The following is a 26,273-nucleotide window of genomic DNA, read 5'->3' as shown; positions in this document are numbered from 1 at the left end:
TTTTGAGGTAGTACACCTGAGAGACGGAAACAGGAAGGAGAGCAGGGTGCAAAACAACTGAAAAGATGAACTAAACAAAAAGATTAAAGCTCGGGCTCTAAGTCAGCCTTCACTTACAAGTAAAAAGGTAAAAGCTCAAACATGTTTCTTTCCATCAGCTTGTAGAATACACATTTATTGTTCAAATATACAAAAATACAAAAAAGATTTATAAGGGACTGAGCAAGATCACTATATTCAGTCTGAACCCTGCATCAAGGAAGCTCCCTCATAGACCTTAAAATACACAAACAGCACGAATGAACAAAGAAAGAACAGACTGTAATAGTGGGATAAAAGCATTGCGATCACAGCATCTTTGCCATCACAAATAAAAGCAGGAAATTTCAACTGACTGAATGAAGGAAGGGGTGACTGTATTAAAACTACGTTTTGGGGTAAACGTCACCAGCACCTAAAACGTCAGGAGCCCCTGCTCACAAGACTTGTGGTATCCAGAATGAGGTTAAAACGTAGCTGCACTAACTTGTACACGGTGTGCCTCGAATGTGTCAGATGCGTTTATTTTGTGTTGAAGTGAAACATGTCGCCTCTGCTGCGACGCCAGTGCTGCCAGAGAAGGTTGTGTCAAACTAAGGTGCTGAATAATATTCTTCTTATCCTTCTGTATGCCCTTGTATTTACATAGACACTGTCACCAGCATAATAATAGATCCTCCTTTACACAGTAAGAACTGATAGCGGGATGTTTCAGTTTGCGCCGCTTGTAGCTGGTAATAATCGCCTCCCGGCTGTTGTCTAGCCCCATTTCCAGCAGAGGCAGATCACGACAAATTCGGAAACAGAAAGAGTGTGTGGTGTGTGTATGAGATGGTTAAACATCAAACAAATCCAAAAAAGATGCAGTTTCATTGATTTAACTGCACTTTCTAACAGACCAACAATTCAGCAGTGTGAAATCCCATAAATAATATTCATCTTAACCTCTGACATATGGCTCTAATCTGGTTTCTGTGACTGTAACAGCAGTTCAGAGGATAGAAATGAACAAACAAATGTCGTCCTTGATCAGTCTATAAATTAAGCTTCCGAACAAAGTGAAGACCTTCAGTAGAAAGTACAAAAGTCTGTGCGTATCTGCCTTCATCAAAGTCCGCCTTCTGAATTCAAATGTATCAAACGAGATGGCTATTGGTACTTTGTGTGCGTGTGTTTGGCCATGCTAATTCAGGAAGCGGCGGCAGCGCCTCGCGCCGCAGTTGCAATGCAGCTTGCTGTTCTCGTCCTCGATGGGGAACTTGTAGTCGTAGGTCAGCTCTTCGCCCCGGTAGATCTTCCTCAGGGCGAAGATGACGATGTGCTTGCGGCCGTCCACGTTGATGACGCGAGAGTAGCAGTTGGGCTCGCACGAGTGGTTGATGAAGCGGGCCGCGTTGCCTTGCATCGTCGCGTCCACCACGTCGAAGTCGTCGATGCGGAACATGTAGCAGCCGATGCCCTGAAGAGAGTGATTAAACGACAGAGTGATTACATTTACAGTACAATCGACAGTCTAAAGTTAGAAACTTCAAGATCAATTCATGTTTTTGATTTATGGGTCAGCAATAGAACACCACAATGAGCTGTTCAACTAAGAGATGCAGGTGACACCTCAGCAAGGAAAGCAGCTCCACTGTTTGTTGTTGTGCTTCGAAATATGATCACTGTGTGCAGCAAGAAACAAGACGGCTGTCTCTAATGTATCCAGGACTGAAATATCAAGGAGTATAAACTCAACTACAGTTTATGTATCAGTTTAAGGCTCAAAGTATTCCCCAAAAACACTTTAACAGTCATGAACATACAGAATAATGAGGCAGAGACTCGTCCATTGTGATGATGTTTAGTGCAGTAGTGCAGTTTGCTAACCTTGCTGTCATAATACTTCTCCCGCTTATCAGTCAGGACAGCGCGAATGACGTTGCCGGCGTACTCGATCACCATCTCCCCGGCCTCGATGTTTCTTTTGCAGAAAAGGCCGCGACCGTGAATTTCAGATCTGAAGAGGGTTACCAAACAGGAGACAGTTAAACACGTGAGCATAAAAAATGATGAAGAACATTAATAAAAATGTGCAGTTTTGTTGCCTTTACCTGTAAACGCCTACTGCTTCTTTAGATATTTTTTCCAAGTGTCTGAATCTCATTGCCATGGGAAGCTCACTGCTGGTGGCTCGTCTGTGTTGACATAAATACGATGTCGTTATGATGATGATGCAGTGGGACATAAAAGGTTAGGGTCAAAGAAATTTCAAAATGTTCATTTTACCTCGAAGATTTCAGTGGAAACTCATCCTCCTCTTCATCAAAAGGTCCGACTATGTCAGGAAGCTCTCTGTGCTGTGAGGCCAGGAAGTTAAACATATCGAAAGTGGCTTTCCTGATTAGAAAAAGAGGAAGAAAGAAGATTTGATTTGAGCAACGTTTGAATGAACCTAAAGTTCTTAAAAACAGTCGTGACAGTCCATACCGTGTGCAGACTTCGGAGCGAGCGCAGCCGCTGGGATTGAGGGGAAGCTCTTCCTCGATGTCGTCGCAGCGGTGGAAGCGGAAACGGTGGTATTTGCAGTTTGCGGCACCCTGCAGCTGCTCCAGCAGGAAGATGACAGCGTCGTGGACGACGCCGAGCACCCGCGGACCGCTCATACTGCCTAGAGGCAGCTGCTTCAGGTGGAAGCCTGCACGAGCTTCGAGCACACTGTCGATCACCGCACGCCAGGCGACTGAGGGAGGGAAGGGGATAAAAGGAAGGCGTGAGAGCTTGGCAAAACATCGTAAACATGTTCCCTAAAAAATGTAACACAACATGTCTAAAGTATTATTCAAGTAGTGAAGACTGTTCTGTTAACATGTTGATAAATGATTTAGCACTTTATATGTATGTGTAGGCATCAGCTGCACACAGTAAACAATCAGCTCTCACCCTCTATACTGTTAGCTTTAACACTGAAGCCATCATCGCTGGTGATTTCAAAGCGTAGGTGGGGTTGGTTCATGTACGTCCTCTGCCTGTGTTTGAGTACAGGTGCGTCGTCGTCAGAGCTAAAACCTGCAGAATTAAGTCAGCGAGTCATTTCAAAAGTGTGACGTACAACATGTCAACAAGACATCACTTCAAAATGCCAGATATAAACATGTCATGTTCAGTTACAAACCTGAATAAGGGCCCCATTCACAGAGGTCTCCATGGCGAGCGCTCACCCACATGTGTGTTTTAGCCAGGATGTGACTGTTGGTTGGTGTGTGTGGAGGTGGACTCTCAGTCCGAGGATATCTGAGCAGAAAGGACAAAGTATGAACAATAACTGACTAACTTGAACCTACTCTAGGTTCAAGGCGATATCACACAAAGAGTCAAGAGATCTCCAAAAACAAGCCTGTCAAAACAAGACGCATGACTAAGTCATTCAATACAGAATTTCTACCCCTCAAACTTTTTTTTTTTTTTTCACCATCTGCTTCTTTGTTACTTCATCGCACAGTGTCAAGGCTGTAAATGAGGTTTCATTTAAGATGAATTAACCTGGATGGTGTAGGAGGAGGTGGTGGAGCGGTAATCCTCAGCGGCCCAGGCTCATTATGTATATTCTCTGTGTCCATATCAAGAACATCCGTCATTGTTGGAGCTTTCATTCTCACACCGCTCGGCCTGCTAGGAAGAAGAGACACAGTGAACATTTTGCTGGCTTAATGCACTGATCCCTGAGACTTGGTGACAAAACAAGTCACACAAACAACAGTGCTGCCGTAGTTAGCTTCACGGGGGTTGTCAAAATGTTCTTATGAATGCACGGCAATAAATAACAAGAAGAAAATCTTTGAATACCCGGCTTCGTTCACTTCATCTGGTTCATTTGAGGGATCCCTCAAGAAGTCCATCTTAGATTTCTTCCTGGAAGGCCTTTCAGACACCGACGACACTCTCTTGATCCTCACTTGGTGGTGCAATGAAGCAGGTGAACCGCCGGGCGTCTCTGAAGATGCAGCTGGTGACTGATCTGAGTCCTCTGCTTCCTTTAACTGGGACGGCTGTCCATGTCTGGCCTTCGGCGTGCGAGTGTTACTGAGGATGATGGGCTCAGTCTTTGGCGCGTTGCGGTGGGTAGCCATGGCTCTGTCGATAATAGCCTGGGCTGTGCTTTCTTTGATGTCGGAGAAAGAGGCTTCAGGAGCTCTGTGTGTACTGACGGCAGTTGTGGTACCCGGAGTCCCGCTGCTTTTCACAGGCACCACTCTGACGATGATTTTTCTCTCTGTTGTTGTCGTGTGGTTACCGGCAGGAGAGGCGTCGGTGGCAGAGACATTTGAACGATTTCTTATTACAACACGAGGGACTGAGCGCTGCAAGGCATTCCCACTGTGGAGAATCTTTGCAATCTGACTTATTTTATTGTAGGCAGGAGAATTTGTACTGAGGGACTGATAAGTGTTCGATCTCGGGTCTTTGATTAGGATCTGACCTTGTCGGTTCACCAGCAGGACTTGAGGGGCGGGATTCTGCGTCGGAGGTGAGCTCGTGGTGGCAGCTTGATTCTGAATGACAACTTGCTGCTGACTTCCTGGCTTCGAGTTGTCCAAGCGGATGGCGACGGTCCTGCCCCGCGTGGCGCCGGGCTCAATAGGTAGAGCGTTCAAACCATTGATCACAATGGGGGAGGTGACCGTGCGCGGAAGTGTGCAAAAAGTGGCGGCAGGAGAGGAAACGGACGCGTTGTTCGCAGTCTGTTGAGACGGTAGCAGCAATTTGACTTTGGTCTGTTGTGGAAGACACGGTTTGGGAGAAAAACGTTTGAGGTTTGGTGCTGGACGTTTTGACTTCGCAAAGATGGTTTTCATCGGTGACGTGGTTTCATGCTCTGGAGAGTAATCAGGGTCATTCAAATCATCTTTAAATCCTTCGGCGGAGTCTGTGGATGAGCTGCTGTCATCTTTAAAGTCAACTTCATCATTTGGGTAGGTTACGGCGGCATCTCCGGGGGAGACAAAATGGCCTGTCGCTGAATCCAAAAACACGTCATCTTGAGCTGGTTCAGAGCTCATCAGGACCTCTTCGCCCTGAACTGACATGCCATCGTTTGCATAGCCTGATTCAAGAACATCAGGCTGTTCCTGAAACTCTTGGTCAGCTGTTGACGTATTGTAGACTGACTCCAGCCTCTTTAGAGCAACTGTGAGCTGTTTAGTAGGTGTATTATGGTTGGCGTGCATCTGGATCTCTCCCTCTTCTTCTTCCGTGTCCTCAGCTTCATCATCACCCGCCTCGCTTTCGTCGCTCTCTGACCCTCCATCCGCTCCATCCAACTGTGAGATCGACTGCGTTGAAGTGAGCTGACCTGAAGCGTCCGAGCTGCTGGCTGCGTCGCACACCACGGTGCGTGAAAATTTTAAGTACCGCCTTGAGTCTTCATCTTCGGACTCATTCTCCCGATTCTCTTCCTGCATTTCCACATCTTGCCCTACGCCTTCCACCTCTCCTCTCCCGCTTTGTGCTCCGCAGTGGAGCGCCACGTTCTCTGTGAGCAGAGCCTCGTCAAACTCGAGCTTCGCATTCAGCATGGAGGCCACCGCGACCTCTGTGTCGGTGTCGAACACAGTGTATGGCAGCTCCTGAGACATCAGGTGGGCTACTTCCTCCTCCAGGTTATCAGGGGCCAGTGAGATGCCATTAGTTGTGGCCACAGCTGCATCTTCTGCCTCAGACGATGCTAGGAAATCTTGGGGAACCTCTGCAGAAACTGGAGTGGTGATTTTAAAGTTCTGTCTCCCTTTCGGGGAGTGAGTGATGGCTCCCTGCCGAGGCGACAGCCCTGCAGAAATGCTGGATGTGGATCTAGGTGGGGAGCTCCAGACTGGTGATGTTGAGTTTTGTCGTGACAGGGGAGGCGAGGCTGGTCCCAAGTTTGACGATCTTGGTGGGGAGCTGAAAAGGGCACACCTGGAGTGGACGGTGCCACCAGAGCGAAGGGTCATGGGTACGGATGGATCGCTGTCTGTCGGCGAGGAACTGCAGCGGCTTCTTGATGAGAGCCTGCGAGGCCTGCGGGTGTCCTCCAGGTCCCTCAGTGTGAGGATGTGATGCGATTTGGGAGCAGCGGTCCCTGAAAGCATCAAATAAAGAGTAAACAAGAGAAAACAATGCTTATTTTCTGGTTGAACTTCTGAAAAACATGACATAATTAACAATCAAAACATAGAGGTCAAAATATCTAAAAACATTTCATATTAACTATGTACCTGGAGATGGAAGAGGTCGAGATGATCCTCCTGCTGGTCTCCTGGTCTGTGGGTAACCAGGACTTTTGGACCTGGGTGTGTTGTGTTGTTTAGAGTTGGGTGATGGAGTAGTGGACTTTATTGGGCTGGATGAGGAGCTTAAACAATCCAGAGACTCCACATCTGTCAAACAAATAGTCCAATCAGTGCAAGTGGTCACAAAATATGACTGGTACATTATTAATTCAACTTTTTATGTAGCAAAAAGAAACCAATAGAACAACTGCATCAGTTTTAATGGTTAAATTAAATTAATCTAATCTAATCTAATCTGATCTAATCTAATCTAATTGTTTCAGGGACTCGGAACCTTCTTTAAGATTTAAGAGCTCTGTACTTCTCTGCGTCCTTTCTAAAGTGAACATAAAGTGATCGGGACCTTGAACAAAATATTAAAAGTTCCTGCTGACCTCTATGGTGGCTCGGACTGTGGACTATGGTGTGATTCTCTTCTTGGTCCCACCGTGGATCTTGTTCCTCACCGGGTAGAGGTGTGCTCACTTCTGTCACCTTGCAGGTGTATTTGCAGCGTCTGCGGGGATCCACAGTGCTCCAGTACAACCGAGAACACCTGGAAAAGGAAGAGAATGCGTTCACATAAAGCGAAAGAGGAGTGATACCTGAACCAAAGCAATCAGAACAATAATGATTCTACAATTGGCACCAAAGTTCCCAAAAGAATCATGGACGGTCCTGCAAAGTATTTGGGTTTCACGTCACAAACATACTGACCCTGTCAGTAACGCTACCTGTTGTATGACAATGATCACTTACTGATATCCGACAGGGTACAGCATCCTCCCATTTGATGACAGCTCTGACAACACACCAAGTTTCTGAATCTGCAGAGAGCCTGGAAACGTGGGAAAGGAAAGATGGTCGGTAAAGGCTGTGTGATATACAGCAGGCATATTTCATCTCAGTGCAGTCCAGTGGCTCAAACCAACTGCAGACGACACCCCGACAGTCTTTACCTATGGTCATGTTTATGGTTTCTGGCTCTAACCCCGTGAGGAACTTTCTCCTGAGATTTATGCCCTCAAAGTCGACATATACCCGCCGAGGGACTTCAAACCCTTTCCCAGACACCATCTGGAAGGGCACAAATCATAAATCAATACAATGTAGGGAAAATCAGCAGGTATAAAGGGTGCATGGGTAAACGTAAAGAATAAATCTTTGCCCTTTTAAATGTATAGCTATAATAAAAGGCTTAGGGTGAAAATTGTGTCCATACCTTTGCACTGACAAGATCGCTGTGTTTGTAGCAGTACATCTTCCTGTCCTGCTGGAACACACAGTTCTGGGCACGAGCGCACATGAAGTGGAAGTTACTCTGGCAGGTGGCAATAAGGCAGCCCACAGTGGCTCCCGACTGCCCACAACGATCACAGCGCTGAAGAATGAAGGACGCAACAATCATCACTTAAAATTATATCAGAATGCTTTTCACATGCCTGCACAAACATCTAGCTACTTAAAAAGATTGCATTTATTTCCTGTTTATATCTTACCAGGTGGCGCCCTCTTGAGACGGCACTGTGCACCTGCAGAAGAGCGCTGTTTTCCTCATACACCTCTGCAGACCAAAGGCAGCAGTTAACGTGGGCCCACTCGTTCTGTCCCATGTACAACAGCCGACCTGCGTCCTAATAGGATGAAAACACATTCACATCACTTAATACGCAGTACAGAGGAACTTTATATAAATATAAATACATAAAACAGCTTAACTTACACTGGGAACAGAGTCTCCATATTGTTGGCACAGTGCACACTGCCTCGAATCTTCAGTTTCCAGATCACTTGTCCTGTGACCTGTGAGGGAGAAGGAGGACCAAATGAACGTTAATATACAGACTAATGCCAAACTTCCTGCAGTACTTGCTCCTCCAAAGGTTCTGACTAAGAACACATTCCTCAGCGTACGTGATACAGAACAGGTACCAATTGTTTCCATACCATGTGCATTCAGATGGAAGCTGTGCGATACACCAGAGTGTAGGGAGTCGGTTTTCCCTGCATGTGGGCCCCTGGACTCCTTGGGCTGGTATGGCCTTTCCAGCCACTGTGCATAGCTGTGCTCCTTAGATGGTGGGAGGACTGCCTCAGGGAGCATGCCACTACAGAGTGAAGAAGAAAGAGGAGAGCCAGAGAAGTTATTAAGCTGTCAATCTACTGCCATGTACTGAGTGACACATTTATTCTCTTTAATGTATTTTAATTGCAGTACACTGAACACCACACTGTAAATCTCAAATATACATTGTGAGGAAGTAATTAATGTGTTTACATTGAGGGAATAATGTGTAATTAAATGCCCTGCATAATACATTTACCTTGGGAATTCCTCAGAGAAGGAGTTCCACTTTTTTAGATGGTGTGCAGGAAACCAACTGAAAACCTGCTCGATCAGCTGTGAGAAAAACAGAATTTAATTAAACTCAAACCATGGACAGAGTCCAGTTTTTGGATATTTTGGACTCAATGCTACTCAAACAGTCTTTTTATAGATTGTTTAACTCAGCTCCACATTCCTAAAAATAAACTAAAGCCGTGGGAGATTCGGGAGAGGAGGAAAGCTCACTTGGACATAGTGCGCCTTGGCCTGACTGGTCGGTCTCTGATCCTCTGGGAGAAGTTCCTCCTCCTTCAGCCATTTCCTCATCACAGAGGCAACATCCGTATGGAAGGCTTTCTGAGATAGCAAGAAGAAAAACACGTCAGGGCCAAGCTCGAGCCTCAAAGGCAGAAATAATTGTTTGACACTGTTAGTTTCTCTCAGCGGAATGTGGTAACATTTACTCACAATTGAGGTGTAACCGCCCCGTTCAAACTTCTTCTCCATGGCTTGGAGATCACAGACTGGTTGCTGTTCCCTGACAGAGCATGTGTCTGTTTCCTGACACTGTAATACAAAAACAGTTTGATAAGAGGAGAAACAATAATGCACTTCTATATGAAATAAGACTTGTAATGTTAAGAGATGATATAACTTTAACAGGACAAGTTGACCGTTGTTTATTACTGTTAAGTATACTGCTTTAGAACAGGACTATTGGGTGACTCGTACCATTTTACAGATAAGGAGGTGCTGCGTGGAATTGTTGTGGAGGAGGTCAGTGAGCACCTCCGCCAGCCCGACTATCAGCCTGCTCTGTAGCTCCTCCTTCAAGCTGCTGTGTTCAGCTGGGTGCTGTCTGCAGGGTTGGCAGGTGAAAGACATTTCTTCTGGCTGGTATGAAAGCAACTCAAACAGCTCGTCTGTAATGACAAACAGAAAATAGAACGTTGGTTAAGATTAGATCTGTAGGGTTTGGTTGTGATGAAGACTTTGGATCTCTTTGAAATTTTCAGTGTTACTCACCTGAAAGTCCTTCACATGTGTGATGAATCCAGTGGCTGCACTCTGAACATTGAATCATCTGTGTGTGCTGCTTGGTGTCGTCATAACACTTGTGACAGACGGTGCAGAAGTCACCTGATAAATACAGATCATGAATCAGTCACATCAGCCATTGGACTGGTCTGGGATGTTTACAACCAATGAACCATGTATTTTGCTGAGCTTTTACATATATGGCTGTGAGGCCTTCAGAAAACACTGGTGTCTCTCGGAGGTTTTACCTTTGTTGTGGAGAAGAGTGCAGTCGGGACAGAGGTCCCGCTCGTGGTTCCAGGCCAAGTCCCACGTCATTCCAGGAGTCACACCGCAGCTTTTACACCGAATGCAGGTCATGCACACCTACACAACAATGTCACAAAACAGCAAGCGTGAGGCTACAGAAGGGTTCACACTGGAGACAGCAAAACAAAGAAATTGTACACGCTGGACAGCATGATGACTTTCAATATCTCGGAGACAAAACAAGGGGATTTCCATAAATAATATAATATTAAATCATAACTCTATTAAAACAATTACCCAAGGCATGCTGCAGTTCATAGGTTTAGGATAAGTTGGTCCCAAGCAGGACGGGTGGTAAGAAGTTTGGCATCTCCTGCACTGCAACACAGGCTAGACAGGAAAAAAAAACCCCAAAAGGATTAATGATGGGTTATACCATATCCATCTCAAATTATGCTAATACATTTTTTTTTTTTTTTTTTTTAAAAACAGGATGATCTTAGTATCTCAGGTACAACTGAAAATTGTAGCTCGGTAAAATTCTAAACTTTTAAAAATAGACATGGACATGAAAGTCTAAATTTGTCTGTGAACCAAAACAAAACAGAAAATGCACATGGAAAAATTCAATTTGTGTATTTCTATACTGTTAAAATGACCATTATTTGCTAATGTGCCTATATCATCTGCAAAAAACTGTTTTTTTTAAATTAATATTACTTATGTAATGTAACCCAATTTTAAAAAGAATAGTTTGACTCAATATTGTTTTACGACAGACCTGAAAAATGTGAACTTTTCTTTAATTACATCAACAAGACTCTCTTTGGTTTCACACAGAAGTGATTCTGGTGTACATACCTTGCTGCTCTTGCTTCGACGGCCACACACATGACAGAATTTGCAGCGTCTGCAGCACCAGTTCTCCTTGTTCTCCTTCATGGGGCGCTCCTCTGGCAAGAGGCAGAAACTGTGGAAGGGTTCACAGCAGATCTGGCAGAATATCATCTGATGGAAGTGAGAAACAAACAGACCAGTTCAGTCAGAAAAATATTACTATTGGCACTGCAGAGCACCAAAACGTTGCAAATAAAAAGAACACTATTATTATTATTATTATTATTATTATTATTATCTCATCACTAAGACTTTTCTCCACTCCTGTGCCAGACTATTCAGGCTCAGGTAGAGCTGAATTACCTCATGTCGTCCTTTACTGGCACAGAGCAGACAGACAGGTTGTGGGGTGGTAGGGACAGACGTGAGGACGCTCAGGCCGCCCATTAACCATACATTCTGTACAGCACAGTCCTCCTGGCAGACACAAGGCAAGGCAAAGGAAGCAAGAGGTAAGTTTCATCATTGGTATTTTGAGCTCATCAACTTTGAATATAAAAAAAGGCAGCATCATAACGACCCTGTAAAAACTACTGAGAGGATGGCTGGTCCTTGATATGTTGGAATAACAAACGCCAGGATGAGAGCACTTTCTATAGCTTCAACAGATTTGTTATGCTTTTAAGCTAGAAACCCCCCCCAGCTGTTTAGCTTTCTATTTTTGCTAAGAGGTACTTATTATAACTATCATTATGTGCCTGAGAGACTCAAGTACAGGACTTAACTTACAGTTCACTACATTCCCTTATAGAAAAGAGACATCCATTTACACTCCTTTTATTTTTATATTATTTTTCTTTAATACTGGGGTTGTATATGTTGTATACGTGATACTGATAAATGATGCTGAAGATGCCATCACAATACTAGTACAAAAACTCACCTTGAAGTCCACGCGGATCTTGTACTTGTTCTGCAACAGGCCCTTTTGGGGAAATCCGTTAGTTAACCCTGCCAGGGTGTTCACTGACGCACATTCTGCAGGATTCTGAGAATGAAGGACATATTGTGGGTCAGTTGTTGGACAGTTTTGCACCACTGTCCCTTTTACAGATACGTCCTCGTCCTCCTTTTCCTCTTCTTCAGGCTGATCCCCTCGTTCGTCCTCATGCTCCTCTCGCGTGTCCTCCTGTAACTTTGTGTGTGGATCGAGAGTCTGAGCGAGCACGTGGACAGTTTCGTGCACAGTTTCTTTGTTAGCTTTGTGTGTCTCAGTCAAAACATCTGGGCACTGCATCTCAGACTCTGGGGGTGCCTGAAAACACAACTTTGATGAAGCCTCTGAGTCTAGGATGGACGGGGGGTGCTGTTGAGATGACGATGATACATAATTGTGCAAACGCAAAGACTCTACCACAGACTGGGGCAAACGGTGCAAGCGTAACGTCAGGGATTTCTGTGGAGAGTCTGTTATGGGATGGGGTGGAGGTAGAGAAGCGGGATGCGTTACAGGCTGGGACCATTCAGGGGTACACTGCATTGTGGAATGGGATGAATGGGAAATAGCAGGCTGTGTTACAAGCTGGGACAATTTTGGATGCAGCTGTGAAGCACACCGATCCATACACTGGGGCAACTGCTGTGGCAAACACATAGCAGACTGCAGGATAAAATCAGGCAGACGGTGTAAGTGTATTTGTAGCTGTCGCTGCAGCTTCGGCATTGGGCTCCTGGACGCGCTGCTTTCTGGTAAAGTTTCTCTGGGCTCCGTCTCCTCCGTGTTCTCCTGTTCCTGTGGAGGAGGGGACTGCCTAAGCCAACCAGCACGACAGGTTCCAACGTTCCAACACTGATACTAGTGACATGCAGAGGAGGCGACGGGCAGCAGCCAGAGTGACAGAAAAGGGGGGGGGGTTTGAGGGTATTGTTAGCCAGAAATAAGAAGTGAGCAAGGGGAGAGAAAGCATTCAGCAGCAGTAGAGATACAGAGGTTAAGTCTAAGTATGCATGTGACCAGTTCAGAGACAGCGAGACAACTAGCTGACAACACTTTCCCAACTCCTGTCAACACATTATAAAAACACGAACAATCATTTGTCATAAGTGTCACTAAAAAAGGCAGACATCTGTGATGTGTAAGGATGAGACACAGAACATGAGACAAAATATCTACTATGAAATGTACATATAGGTCAATGAGGTGTTAAAAAAAAGAAGTTCGGACAGATTTGACCGCAGAGATATACATGTTTCTCAGAGAAGTTTGTCCATTTTCCCTGTGTAATATGCAGAGTACTGCCACTATAAATTGAATTATGAATGTTTGCTTGAATATATACATGTAGTATAATATATAGTATAATAAAATGTTGTAAAGCTCAAATTCTTGTGTTAAACTGCCTTTTTATAGTCGTACAAACGCCCTACGTCTCTGTATAGAACTTTTATGCACTAACGCTGACACATCACTTTCAGTTTCAGACATATGCACACAGTGTGTTTAGATGCAATAAGCACATACATGCAGATATTTATGTGTATTTTCATAAAGGTACATGCGTGATTACCCTCATGCAGGTACTCTAATTAGATATGACACACATTATGTATAGCAGCACATCCTGAACAGTAGGGTCTTCACTAATAACCCGTGAATAAGGCTTTTATTTTGTAAAATAGGTCACAAACGTCTGTTTACACTCTGCTCTGCTACTCTCCTTAAGAAAGATGCACTAACACACTGTAGTGGCTGCTATCAAAAAATTTACAGCTAATAAAACAGAAGTGGGCAAAACCAGGGGGAAAAAAAACCTTGGTTTCTTTATGATTCCACATATAAACCACAGAACGTCGATTTTGTTTCCTCTTTACTCTCGTCTTCAAAATATGGTGGCTTCCTTCGTCACTGGTGTGTTTTGGGAGGAGGAAGATGGATTATTAAGTTATTATTAAGGAGGTACTGGCTTGTGGTAACACAAACCAGTGACTCGAGGAGCAGCTCACAGTCACCATGAGCTTTTAAGATTTTGTTAAAAGCTTTTAAGATGAGACAAACACAGATGGGGAATTTCCTATGATGAATGGCAGCAGATAAAAAAAAAAAAAAAAAAAAAAAAGCAAAAGGCAGTGGACAAACGAACTGTTTTCTACATGAGACTGGCATGTGATTTGAAGAATGTACATGCCAACTAGAATAAGCAGAAGCGAAGAGTGAGGCAGCACAGCCAAGGTTTATGCTTCATCTTAGCTAGTTATGACACAGTGTGACTGACAGCGCTTTCAACACTGAAATGAACCGGCTGTACAACGACTCGGTTCCATTAAGTGTCCCAGTGACAGCGAGCCAGAACACACAACAGCAGGACCTCCTCTAAGTGGAATGCAGCTATCATTAATATCCAGTGAGTTTCCTGACATGTCAAAATGTGCAGCCAGTCCATTAGGAGTGTTAGAAAGCGATAGTAAATAGAGGCTCCATGGAAGTGTGATTTTGAAAGGATTAGATTAAATTATTTTCCTCTGCGATTGGCTATTTTTCCTCTTCCTGTGTAAACACGTGTGCACAATGCTTCTTATGTAAATGTATGATCACAGGAGAAAATAAACTCATGTGTAAAGTAATTAATGGCTAATTCTTAATGGTTATTATTTGGACCTTTTTTTTCCCCAGTAAAGCTGATCAAGATATAGATTATGTATCAGATTCTGATCAAAACAAAAAGGTCACCATTAAAATGCTGCCTCAAACAGAAGCTAAACTGGGAGTGTATGCTCTGCTTCTACCAAAGAAAAATAGGCTGCACTCTATCCTGAACCTAATTTGTACAGAATGTATAAAGTGTGGGGTGAAGTACATGCAAGGTGTTTAACATGAAGTAGAGGAAACAGAAGATGAGCAAGGCTGAAAGATGTTATTATTAGAAACATTCATTCCAACGAACAATTGAATTAAAACGAGACAAACAGTGAGATTCAAACCTGGGCAAAGTATTCAGTGAAAATATTTGGAGGTGTTTGTTGTTTAAATTATGATTACTCAGACTGTCAGTTAATCGATACATTTCTTTCTTCTTCAGCAGCGTTTTTGAACTGTTGAATCTTCACCACCTAAATGGAAGTTCAACAGACTACCAATATGAGCCAAAAACACCAAAAAACAACTTTGCCCAGGTTCGATTCGGTGACGCACTGAAGGCGAGGAGGGAAAGCTTTGTGATGTTTTTACCTTGTAAGCTCTGGGTCTGTTACCAGCTGCTCTGGAGAAGGGCCGGCGATGCTTCACCACCTCAGGTGCAGGGTTGTCTGGCAGTGATCCGCCATCTTGAGGGGCAAGATCTCCAAAAGAAGATAAACAGACCTAAGACACAATCCTGATTCTACCTTAAATACTACTTTTAAAAAGAACAGTGCCTTTGGTGAAAGAACTGCTACTCCCTTTTCAAAACAATGTTTTCTGCAGCTCTGTGGGAAGCTCTTTAAAATCGAAGTCCAATCTGGACCGTTCTGTTTTTAATCAAGTCAAATTTACTTTGTGATTAAAATAGTAATTAAGTCAAACGTTTTCTACAGCTGCAGCTTCTGGCGAAAAACAGGGTGACTTTTATTGTCGTCACAGAAAATGTCAATGTTTGAGATGAACCATGTCAGTCAGTGTCAACCTCACTGACAGACATGGTTCATCTCAAACATTGACATTTTCTGATGGCGGATCAGCCTGAAATGTTACAGAGTAGTGGAACAAGAAGGAGCAGCCACATCTAACAGCTAGATGGAAAGCTGCAGGCGACAGGCTACAATACCTCCAACTGCTCAGCGAGCTAAGTCAACCAGCTCCTTTCACCGTGCCCTGCTGTTCATAGACTTGTGCTGTGTGCAGCATAAAATCGGATCACAGTTGCTCACAGGGTGAGCCTGTCTTCTTTATTACAAATAGTACAATAGTTTGTTCTGCTGGCCCCGTATTTCTGTGACATGTAGTATTGAACCCTATTTTCCCAAGTAACTGCAGGTGTTGCCAAATCAACCAGGACTGAAATCTTACAGTACAAACTGTAGCCAAGGAAACTAATTAGAGTTGTCACGATACTAAAATGAGTAACCACGATACTATACCAGACAAAGTATCGCGGTTCCGGGTATTATCACGATACTGCAGCCTTTTTTTATTATTATTATAAACTGCAATGTATTTGTACAAGTTAGTTTGAAACAATGACGTTTGTTTTTTAAGCAAAATTAGTGTTGCCACTGACCAAGACGCCACGGCAGACTCGCTGCTCGGGCCCGGTGCTTCTGCCATGGTGAGTGTGTTGTCTCGTGTCTGGGCGAGACAGAACTTCAGCTTGTTGTTTGTTTTGAAGCGAGTTTCTATCGAAGCGGAGCTGTCTTCGCGGAGTTCGTTCTTGCCGGCAGAAACACACGAACAGCCAATCAGCTAACAGACGGGCGGAAACAGCCTATCATATCCCTGGACGTCACCAGTAACAGGCAAACAGCCAATCATTCAGCAGCTGTGTAGTTCGGTTGCGGTTCCATGTTGGTTTGTTTGCAAAGGAGTAGCATGCAGTGAGAAGCCGGGAGGAGAGCAGAGGCGGCCGCTATGTAGCGGAGACTGGCACCGGTAGTATAGTAATCCACGGTAGTACCGTCGTGTAAAATTTCTAGTATAGTAGCGACGGTTATGATTTGGCACCGCGGGGTACCGTGTATACCGTGGGTATCGTCCAACTCTAAAACTGATTACAACAGCTATGCTAGATGAAGGAGAATCTCTTATTTGTCTTTCTTAAACTTGCACCTTGTTGTTTTATCTATTGGCCAAAAAGAAATGAAAATATGCTCCAACCAAGGTTGGAAAAAGGCACTTTAAATGACTGCATAACTGATCTTGATATCTGTTATCTGTTCTGTGAGGAATATTAAAGTAATTTGTGTTGAGAAAATGATGCATTACTCACCTTGGTTGCTAGCGGCAGCTACATTTGGCTTGACTCTTGGTTCATCTGCTTTATCCTGTCCTCCTTTGTCCTCTTCTTCAGATTCAGACTTCAACAGTCCGCTGTAGGAGCGTGGCGTGATGTTACGCAGGGACTGTTTCCTGACTCCAGTCGACATTGTGGACGATCCCTCGTCTGCTCCTTCAAACCTCCAGTTCGCATCGTCACTGCTTGACACAGAGCCCGAAAACCGCCTCGACTGGACTGAGAAAAAGGAGTTTGTAAACTCAGTATTTGCATAAGTTATTGATTTTAAAAATATATATATTTCTTAGAGAATTACAGAGCAGGTGCATCATCTAAGTAGAGACATACCTTTAAATGGTTTGATGATGCGCTCCATCTTTGCTTTCTCAATCCGGTCACACTTCTTATATCTGGGGTCAGAAGGAGGAGTAAAATGGAACTGTATGCCCAAGGCAAAGTGCATGTGTAGACATCTATGAATGTGTTTAACTGTAAGAGTCGACTTGCCTTCATTAACTGGAATGTTTAATATGTTTTACTGGAAAGGAATAAAAAGTATTTTCATGTAAAAAAAAAAAATACTTCAAATCTACACCTACAAGTTAAAACAGTATTTTAGGCACCACGTACTCCAACATTTTAGAGCTCTACTTAGCCATAAAGTCAAAATATAAATATGTCGGTATTTGCTATTTTTTAACCTACTGGCTGGATGATCTGTACTGCATGTCTTCGAAGCAATGGTTTGAGAAGCTGGTTAGCTTAGCACAAACACTGGAAACAGGGGGTAACGGCTAGCTTGACTTTGCTCAAAGGTAACAAGATCCACCTGCTAAAAAATCTAAAGATCACGAGTTAATATGTCATATCATGTTTAATCTGTGTAAAAATGTGTATCTCTCTCTCAGTTTCCTGTCTTTATACTAAGATGAACTAGTCGGCAGCTATCTATCATTTCAAATTTACCATGCAGATATGAGAGTAGAGCAGTTTTAATCATCTCATCCAATTCTTGGCATAAAAGATTATATACGTATTTCACAAAATGTGAATTATTGTGAACTATTCCTTTCAACTAAAGCATTTCGTTGTCATTTCTCAGATAGTGGTTGGGGCCTTTATTTACCTTAATGGCAGTAAGAATCACACCTTTATTTCTAATTTCCCTTCAGTACATCAGTACAGAGTCATGTCGGGCATTTCATTTAGCCTTTTTCCCCCCCAAACGATGTTACTTACGACCATGAATAAGACCTGTACTTCCGCTACAATTTTCACATTACAAGTTTCATTGGTAGGCTTTTAAAACAAAACTGTTAGGTAACACGTGAATAAACAGGTCAGTGTTGAGGCATTTCTTAATTAGCCAGACATCTTCTCACCCAAAGTAAATTTTCAGTAACAAAGTAGGAAAAACATGAGATCCTGATATTTAAAGATACTTCCAGCTCATCGTGCTGGCCTTGTGTGTTAATGCCCTTAAAACATTTGCTAAAAACTGATCGAAAGCTCTTCACCAGTGTGTGAGAAACACCCAGACAACATACAAACTTGCACAGTAAAATAAGGCATATCACCAGCCTAAACGCAACAATTGGAATTTGTGATGAGCTTAACTTACATGCAACACTGTCGCTTGGTGTTGGGTCCCCCGAACTTGGGCTTGTCGAGGCAGTTGACACACTCCGCGCAGTCCTCCTCTATCAAACAGCCTTTGCAGTGTCCACAGCGCCTGGAGCGAACTCCCCCGGACGCAAACCGACTCAGAACCTTCCGTTTCCTGAACCTGTGGCCCTTCCCCCTCCCCTGCCCCCTCCTCCTCCGCTGGATGTTTTCCTGAGAGACAACCCACTGAGCCCTGCCCTGATCAGTGATGTCATCGTCATCATCTGCCACATCTGGAGGCGAGAGATAGAAGAGGATGGGTAAAAGAGCCACAACATCATACATCTCAAAACATCATGAAGTTCATGTGTCGTGGGGCGACATATGTGGATGCCAGAACTTACAAATCAGTCTGCAGGAGACATGACAGGCCTAACTGAGGTGATTGGAGGTGCTTATACACTCATTTACTGCTCTTTTGTCCAACAAGCAAGCCTGGTTTCAACAGCTACTGTAGACACTACTGGCTGCCTGGAGTGTTGGCAATCCACGAGTCACTCTAGAATAAAGTTAGGTAACTGGACGTCTGACAGTGCTTGTGGAAATTCCCCTGCCTGGCCTTTTTGGATTTGAAAACTACTCGAAATAGATTTCAAATGTAATTCCATTGAACCTTTTGCAACCCCCAGTGGTGTAATTTTAATGCCAGCTGGCACAAAGCAACTTCAGAGTGAAAACTAATTACTTAGAAGGTAGCGATTATCATCATTTTTATTGAATAATTTAGCTGGAACAACCTTGTGTAAGGATCCGTTTTTTTCCAAACAGCACTAAATGTGTTCATTAGAGGACAGAATTCAGGGCAGTGAGTCCATTTGTCAAACGGCACTTCCTCACCTCATACTGAGTGATGCTCACTCGACCAGTGTTGGGTATAGCTTTCCAACAGCGGTGGCTAATCTGTGTGTGACAAAAGATATTTTTGCTGGCAAATAATTTAGTTACAACTACATTGAGCTAACAAAGCAGTATTATTTTAGTTTTGCTCAGCAGCTTTGCCAAAAGCTTTCTTCCTTTTTTTTTCCTTTTTTAAAAATGTTTAGATTGTGTGTTTGTAACTGCAGAAGCTTAACGATGCCAGTTTGAAAGAATATTTTAGCTGGTGAATGTTTTCATTATAATAAATATATATATAACATTTTGGAAACAATGGAGTGAAAAACAGTTAACCTACCTGTGAGCCTGGTTATATACAGTATCAGTCAGTCTATTTATTTTAAACAATCTGTCTATTCCAGGATGACAATTACTTGACGACACAGTTCTCCTGCACACTTTGCAATAAGCTGTGAGGATGTAAGCTTCTGAACTCGTCTGCGAAGGTTCCGTAACATAACATAAATTTGACCCCGTGCGATCTTTTGCAAGACCACATATCTAATTTCAGTTTCACCATCACACAAAACGATAATTCATTAAAGATATAATCATAATAGGGGCGGTCGGTGGCGTAGTGGGTTAAGCGGCCGCCCCGTGTGCAAGAGGCTTCAGTCCTCGCTGCAGCTGGCCCTGGTACCAATCCCGCATCGGACGGCCATTTACTGCGTGTCACTCCCCCTCTCTCTGCCCCCTGCTTCCTGTCTATCTTCAGCTGTACTATCAATAAAGGCCCAAAAAAAAATCTTTAAAAAAAAAAAAAAGAAAAAAAAAGATATAATCATAATAAATTCATTCAAGTCTGGGCTTAAATCAACACTTGCCCATTACGAGTTAACGAGCTTCCTTATTACTGTAGCTAGCAGTAGTGACAGTGTTTGCTACAGGTCTGCATGGAGTCCCTCCTTTGCATTGTGTGTGGACATTTCAACCACAGAGGATGACACTGAATAAACTTATTATACATATGTGATCAGCATCAATTTACTTCCTTCATATCATCATAAGAAAGGACAGCACTGACTTTGTTCTTGTATTTACTTTGCTGGTCCAAAAGGAAAGGGGACAAACATTTTACTTCCATGGACAATACTGACAAAATTTAGTTTACATGCAGTTCAAAATTAAAAAAAAAAAAAAAAAAAAAAAATGATGGTACATATTACAGACCATTAACTGCACGGGTCATTTACACTACGCCCTGCGGATGTGCACACATTGTGTAAATAAGTTGATTTTAAATTTAGAACACATCAATTCTGACTTAGGACGCAAAGAGTCACTCTCTTCCTTGCTTATCAAACATAAAACGGTGCAATGCAAAATGCACTGGAGGTGCTCACCTTTCTCTGGTAAAGTCAAAGAGAGGTTAATTTCTGCATTCTGTTTAAAAACAACACATGTAGATGCCTTCCGTACCTTCTGCTGTGGGAGAAAAGGTGATGCCCTCTCTCTCGTGAAGTGGCAGGGCGCTGAGTCTGGGGATATCATCTGGCACCATGGCGCGGGGCTGGCCCAAAGCCACAGCCGCGGCCCGACAGACATGTTTGATCCTCGGACCACCGAGCGTCTGCTCCTGCACGCCCACACATAAGAGAAAAATATGGTGAGATGAAAGCACATCCTCTAATAATGACCAAACATTGAAATTTAATGCAGAATTCACCTCTAACCACTTTGGTGCTCTTACTGTCTTGTATCTCTCTCTGATTATTGTGCAGTAGGGGTGGGCGATATATCGAATATACTCGATATATCGCGGCTTGTTCTACGTGAGATGTATGAAATGACTATATCGCGACCATCGAGTACTTGTCACGTAAATGTTTTAAGCCGTCTGCATTTAATTCTCCAGAGTTTTGCCTGTGTCACTCACTCCTGGTGCTCCTCACAGCACGCAGCACACTGCCCCGCCCACCCAGAAAAATCCCCTGCGCACATGCGTACTTTTTGTATCAAGTGAGGAGAGAAGTGAAGAGCCCGAGCGAGTTAATTGAAGATGGAGACGGACGACTTGGTTCCGAAGAAAAGCAACTGCGGTCACGCCAGCCGTCTCTCGTTTTCGCGTGGTCACGTCAGCTGCTCCAATATTTTCAAGTGCGCCCTTATTGCGACTTTATGGCAAAAACTTTGAGAAAACTGGGAAAGTCAGCGCTAGCTTACTGCAGCGTGTGGACACTTCCGGTTTTCAAAATAAGACGTGGGTGTTAAATGTATTAAAGGTTTATTTATAAAATATGAAGAATGGTTAAAATTTGATTTAAAACAGTGTCTCATAAGCCAAGTATGATCCTGCACTACTTTAAAGCTCATATTTACATTATGAAATGCATTAAAAATTCATTAAAAAATATGACAAGTGTTAAAATGCTATAAAAAGAGTACAAAACAACAACAACAAAAATATCGAGATATATATCGTGTATCGCGATATAGCTTAAAAATATCGAGATATTGGTTACAGGCCATATCGTGCAGCCCTATTGTGCAGTTCATTTATCAAAAGGTGCTCCTGAAATAAAGTTTTTGTAGTTGATATACAGCAGCAGCTGCAGCAGTTGGTTTCCTCACATATGTACAAAAGCAAGTGTTTTTCCTTCGTGATGGCTCAGCACCTTTATGTGTGTCTAACTCGCTTTTCTCATGAGCTACTGCACAGAACAAGGCAGGTAAGAACCAAACCACAGGTCGTTACAGCAAATGCAGCGGGCTGCTTCAGCAACATTTGACATAAAAAAGGGACATTTTCAAGTTACTACCTGAGGGCGAGCGTCTTTGGGAGATATGCCAACTCTCCTCTTCCTCCTCCTTCCACTCACTGGCACTTGAGATTCTGTGGAGCCCAACTAATGGTCCAGACATGAAGGGAAAAACAAGGTTTTATGCAAGAGGTGCTAGAACATCATTACGTTGCTATGCCTTCCTAAATAAAAACAGCCAAGTTATGATCAGACTAAAATAAGACAATGAAACAAATGGTACAATTATTTACTTGAGAGAGGATTAAATGTCGCGTTTTGTCTGACCAGCAGTCGACTTATTTTGACTCATTTTAAACACACAGTCATGTATACCAGGCTGATTTAATAATTATTTTCAATCTTTTTTCAACTTGTGCACAGATCTGATCTTAGATCATTACCTGTGACAACTTGAGCTGCTTCTGTTGATCAATCTTGATGAGCTGGACTTTGGCTTTCTTCAGCAGGTGGAGCATCGTCTTATTGGCTCCACTGAGACCAATCCGATGGCTCGGCCCGCTGACTTCCAACGCCTCGCGACTGTCCCCGGTCATGCTTCCAGCTTCATCTGTACCAAACGGTGTGGATAAAGCAAGCCTGGTTAGATAATGTACCAACAAACATCTCGTAGATGTCTCTTGTAGAATCACCTATTGAAAATACACCTCTGAACAGAACGGTAAAGCAGTCACTTAACAAATTGTTAAAAACCAAAAGAAGAAACAATCCTTACTGTTGTTGCCTTTGTCTGCTGATGGCACGTGTGAAAGAGCTTCCACATCAGTGTTCACCACCACAGCTAGTTTCCTCACAACACCAGGAGAGTCCATCTCCTCCATCATGATCTTTGACCTCCGCCTCTTCTTGACATTAGAGGACAACCTGTCACCTTCATGTGTATAATCCCCCTGAGCGTCGGGCTGGCCTTTCTTTTTCTCGGCAAGTTTCAAGGTCAGTTTCTTGAGGTTCTTATAGATCTCTAGGTGACTCGAGCCTTGACTGGGCTTTGATGGGAACTTTGACACAGAGGACGGGCTGTCAACCACAGATGCAGAGTCGCTGTCTGACGGCAGCGAGCTGTCGTCCGAGCTTGACTCATGACATGATGGACTTGGTTTTCCGTCATCTCTCTGTTGACTTTTCAACCACGTTGTCAGAGAACCTTTTGGGAAGGGAATCATTTGCTCGTCCAAGAACCTTTTCGGAACTTTGATAACACGGGACGACCGTGCACTCATTACAGGAGTGGAGTTGTTTGAGCTCTGCTGGGCCTGTTCAGAAATGGAGCTTGGCTCACCCTCTGTTGGAGTGATATTCTGACCTTGCACCTGCTGCTCAGTCACATCCAGCGTGGGCGTGGCTGGAACAGGCTCTGTTACATAAGTGTAAAAAACACGCCTTGTGCGATTACGACTCAGTCGTGGCCGATCAAGGTTTTTTTTCGGTGCCCTTCGTTTTCCGAACAAAGACCTGCGTTGTTTTTTGTGCACTTTTTTTTCAGGAGAATCTGCACCTTTACACTCCAGAGGCATTGCTGCCTCTTCTCCGCTTTGGGCACCGGCCTCCGCTCCAGCCTCCGGAGAGGCACCCATGCCCTTAGGAATTTTCTTCCTCTGCCGTTTGTGAAAGGATGTGAATGACAGAGCTACTGCTTGAGATGTGCGTCTGGTGTTCCCAAATCGAAAGCCCCTTATGCGTCTGACAGATCTCTGTGGCTGGGATTGGTCTGTGTATGAGTCCTCCGACACCTCACCTTCTTCTTTGACCTTGGAAGCCTTTTCTACACCCTTGACTGCTGTCAGAGAACTTAGCGGCTTTTCTTGCTTGGGGCTACCGGCTGAGGTAGCAGCTGTTTGGTTTTGCTTGCTGCCTGAGTCTGCTGATTTTCCTGTTCTCCTGATAATGTCAGCTGATCTTGTACTGCTCTGTCTACCTGAGGGCTGCACATCTGCATGTTTGGCTTTCGCAGTGAGAGCTACCTGTTTGCCATGCAGTTGAATAACCGCTTTGGGTATTTGTTGGTCTTTTTCTGGGTTGTCTTTACCATCCTGGACTTCTTTAGGGACCCTTGGTACAATTTTCCCAATAAGAGCCGCTTTTGGAGTCTTGGGTAAAATTTTTCCAACGAGAGGCTTTGCTCCCAGAGAATGACCCGAAGCCTGGGGAGCCTTTGCTTGGCTGACTAACGATGACTGAGAAACATTGCCAGAAGTTTTCTGTGGACGAACTCTTGTGGTCCCAAATCCAGTGAAATCTTCCTCCTGGTAGAAAAAACACAAAATTAAAACATTTAAGTGATGTTAATAAAAGATGCGAATATGTTGAAATGAAGACATAAATACGAAAAATAACACCAAATAATTACAGACACATAGCAGATTTTAAATATCTAGCATTTCTAGACAATTAAACTCCCACAAGGGTGTCACTTTCTTGCCACCATGCTAAAGCACAACTTAGGTTTGTGCAGTTTAAGTTAAATTTCACCCAAGCCACTGCAGGTATTATGCAACTCAAACTGAAAATGTAATTCTCCATATTTTCCCCCCAAAACTCTGGAGGTGATCGTTGGATTATCAGGTATCAGCCCTGTAGAAAATGTGGTTCGGCATCAGAGCACTGCTCTCTGCTCTTACTCCAGTGTTGCATCAGTGTTGTGCTGAGGCACCACATAAAACAGATTTTGGTTTAAATCAGCTGTGAGAAATAACTCAGCAGATTCTCTACCTGTGCACCATTACAGGGCATATGTCTAAATTTGAGTGAGAAAAATAATTATTTATTCAATTTTTTTCCTGTAATAAAATCATAGGTGTAGCACTCATTCTATATTGGAGTTTAAAAAACACTGCACTTCAACCAAATCCTCACCTAAAATTGTGATATTTGAACAGCCAAGGCCTAGAAATATACATTCAAACTCCATTGTTACAAACGTTTAAATAGATGCTTTTGAGAAAGGTCAGTCTCCAGCATCCTCTTATTCAGGCACCTGTTGACCTCAGATGTAAAGATTGCACGCTACACCAGATCAAAAGCACACTTCAACTTGACTTTCAGTTACTGACATCCATCTGCATGCGCAAAAAAAAAAGACTGTAGATTTGTCAGCAATGAAATTCCCCTAATGAGATCTACTGAAAAAGCACCGCGGAGCACAAGAGTGTGTGGGACACTGAGTGACGTGGTACTCCAGTTGAGCAGCACACAACACCACAAGCTTTAGCATCAGTCATGTGATTACGTTACAGTCCACTCTAAAGGGGTTGCATCAGTGAAGTCCAACTGATTTCAGATACTAAAGCCCCTGCTCTGGAGATTAAATAATACGACTAGATCCAATTTGGCATTATATCATTATGGACCATTCTGTCTGGCCGGGCCTAAAAAGGAGATCACCTTAGAAGTAAATGCTATCTAACAAGGCTTCTGCAGCGTGGCGGGTTCAAGTCCTCTCTTGTTTGACTCCAGCTCGCCGGTGGAGACAGATGTACAAAGAGCATCCATAACCCATGGACTAGCAAACCTCTCACACCGTATATATAAAAAATAAATAATATGGTGGTCCTATGCAAACATTTTTTGACCGCAACTGTAGATGATAACATTTCATCCTCAGTGCACCTGGACCCTCTCATACATGTCGACCAACAAGACTTGACTTCAATCATGTGGACTCATCACACTGTGCACTTTTGCAATAATTCATCATTTGTGTCAAACTAAAATATGGAAGTAATGTGAATGTGCTGTTGGAGCATCTGTTGCAAGGTGCATACAATTAAGAGTCAGGCTCTTTATTTAGAATAGACTGAATTTATAAAAGTAGAAATTTAGGGGAAAGCTACTGAATAATAATAATAATAATGATTATTATTATTATTATTATAATCAGAGCAGATGTGTATAGATGAGGATGTTTTGTAACACAGACAATGCTGCATTAGCTTTTAGAATATAATAGTTTTTTTAAATTTAATGCGTGGTCCAAATTAAGCTTATAACGTTTCTGTTTCCGTTCCGTGATCCCACGTTTAAAGGCTACGGTTCAAAAACCCGAGCCAGTCAGCTGACATATCCGCCGTGGACAGTGGTGAAACCCCGAGAGTAGCAGTTCAATTACACAAGATAATCAGCCTGTGGATGTAACACAGCGTGGGAAGTTCAAACGCAACAATCGTGTAAAAAAAAGAAGAAAAAAAAAAAAGAGAGAGACATCCTCAGTTTCTAAAGCAAAACACATCCACGGATT

At 43.4% G+C, this 26,273-nt stretch overlaps 1 protein-coding gene across 1 annotated transcript; it reads right to left on the bottom strand.

Moving 5' to 3' along the window:
• Positions 1 to 154: 154 nt before the first annotated feature.
• Positions 155 to 25,663, bottom strand: kmt2ba (lysine (K)-specific methyltransferase 2Ba). Its single transcript, XM_027286912.1, has 36 exons — positions 25,646 to 25,663; positions 22,755 to 24,282; positions 22,423 to 22,589; positions 22,040 to 22,126; positions 20,700 to 20,856; positions 18,361 to 18,637; positions 17,088 to 17,149; positions 16,734 to 16,976; positions 15,002 to 15,111; positions 11,720 to 12,568; positions 11,140 to 11,253; positions 10,801 to 10,947; positions 10,237 to 10,329; positions 9,939 to 10,056; positions 9,679 to 9,792; positions 9,385 to 9,575; positions 9,121 to 9,219; positions 8,899 to 9,009; positions 8,651 to 8,727; positions 8,274 to 8,434; positions 8,050 to 8,129; positions 7,826 to 7,960; positions 7,549 to 7,707; positions 7,286 to 7,403; positions 7,086 to 7,164; positions 6,722 to 6,882; positions 6,273 to 6,434; positions 3,865 to 6,136; positions 3,562 to 3,690; positions 3,194 to 3,312; positions 2,962 to 3,087; positions 2,509 to 2,761; positions 2,308 to 2,418; positions 2,133 to 2,216; positions 1,909 to 2,038; positions 155 to 1,498 (listed from the first exon to the last, which is right to left on the bottom strand). Exons 1-36 carry the CDS (start codon positions 25,661 to 25,663, stop codon positions 1,223 to 1,225), a joined length of 9,117 nt encoding a protein of 3,038 aa, XP_027142713.1. The 3' UTR covers positions 155 to 1,222.
• Between the last annotated feature and the right edge of the window lie 610 nt (positions 25,664 to 26,273).

Source organism: Larimichthys crocea, chromosome XIII (genome assembly GCF_000972845.2).
Source record: "Larimichthys crocea isolate SSNF chromosome XIII, L_crocea_2.0, whole genome shotgun sequence".
NCBI classification, from domain to species: Eukaryota; Metazoa; Chordata; class Actinopteri; family Sciaenidae; genus Larimichthys; species Larimichthys crocea.
Note: the sequence above shows the minus strand (reverse complement) of the source record. Positions and strands in the feature narration are given on the sequence as shown.

Bases quoted from the DNA above. Each gene is read 5' to 3' on its own strand.
- kmt2ba (XM_027286912.1), bottom strand. The intron at 10,057-10,236 runs GTAATTGTTTTA...ATTGTTGTGTAG, and splicing joins TGAACTGCAGCATGCCTTGG to GTGTGCATGACCTGCATTCG. The intron at 6,435-6,721 runs GTCAGCAGGAAC...TTTGTTTGACAG, and splicing joins CAGTCCGAGCCACCATAGAG to ATGTGGAGTCTCTGGATTGT.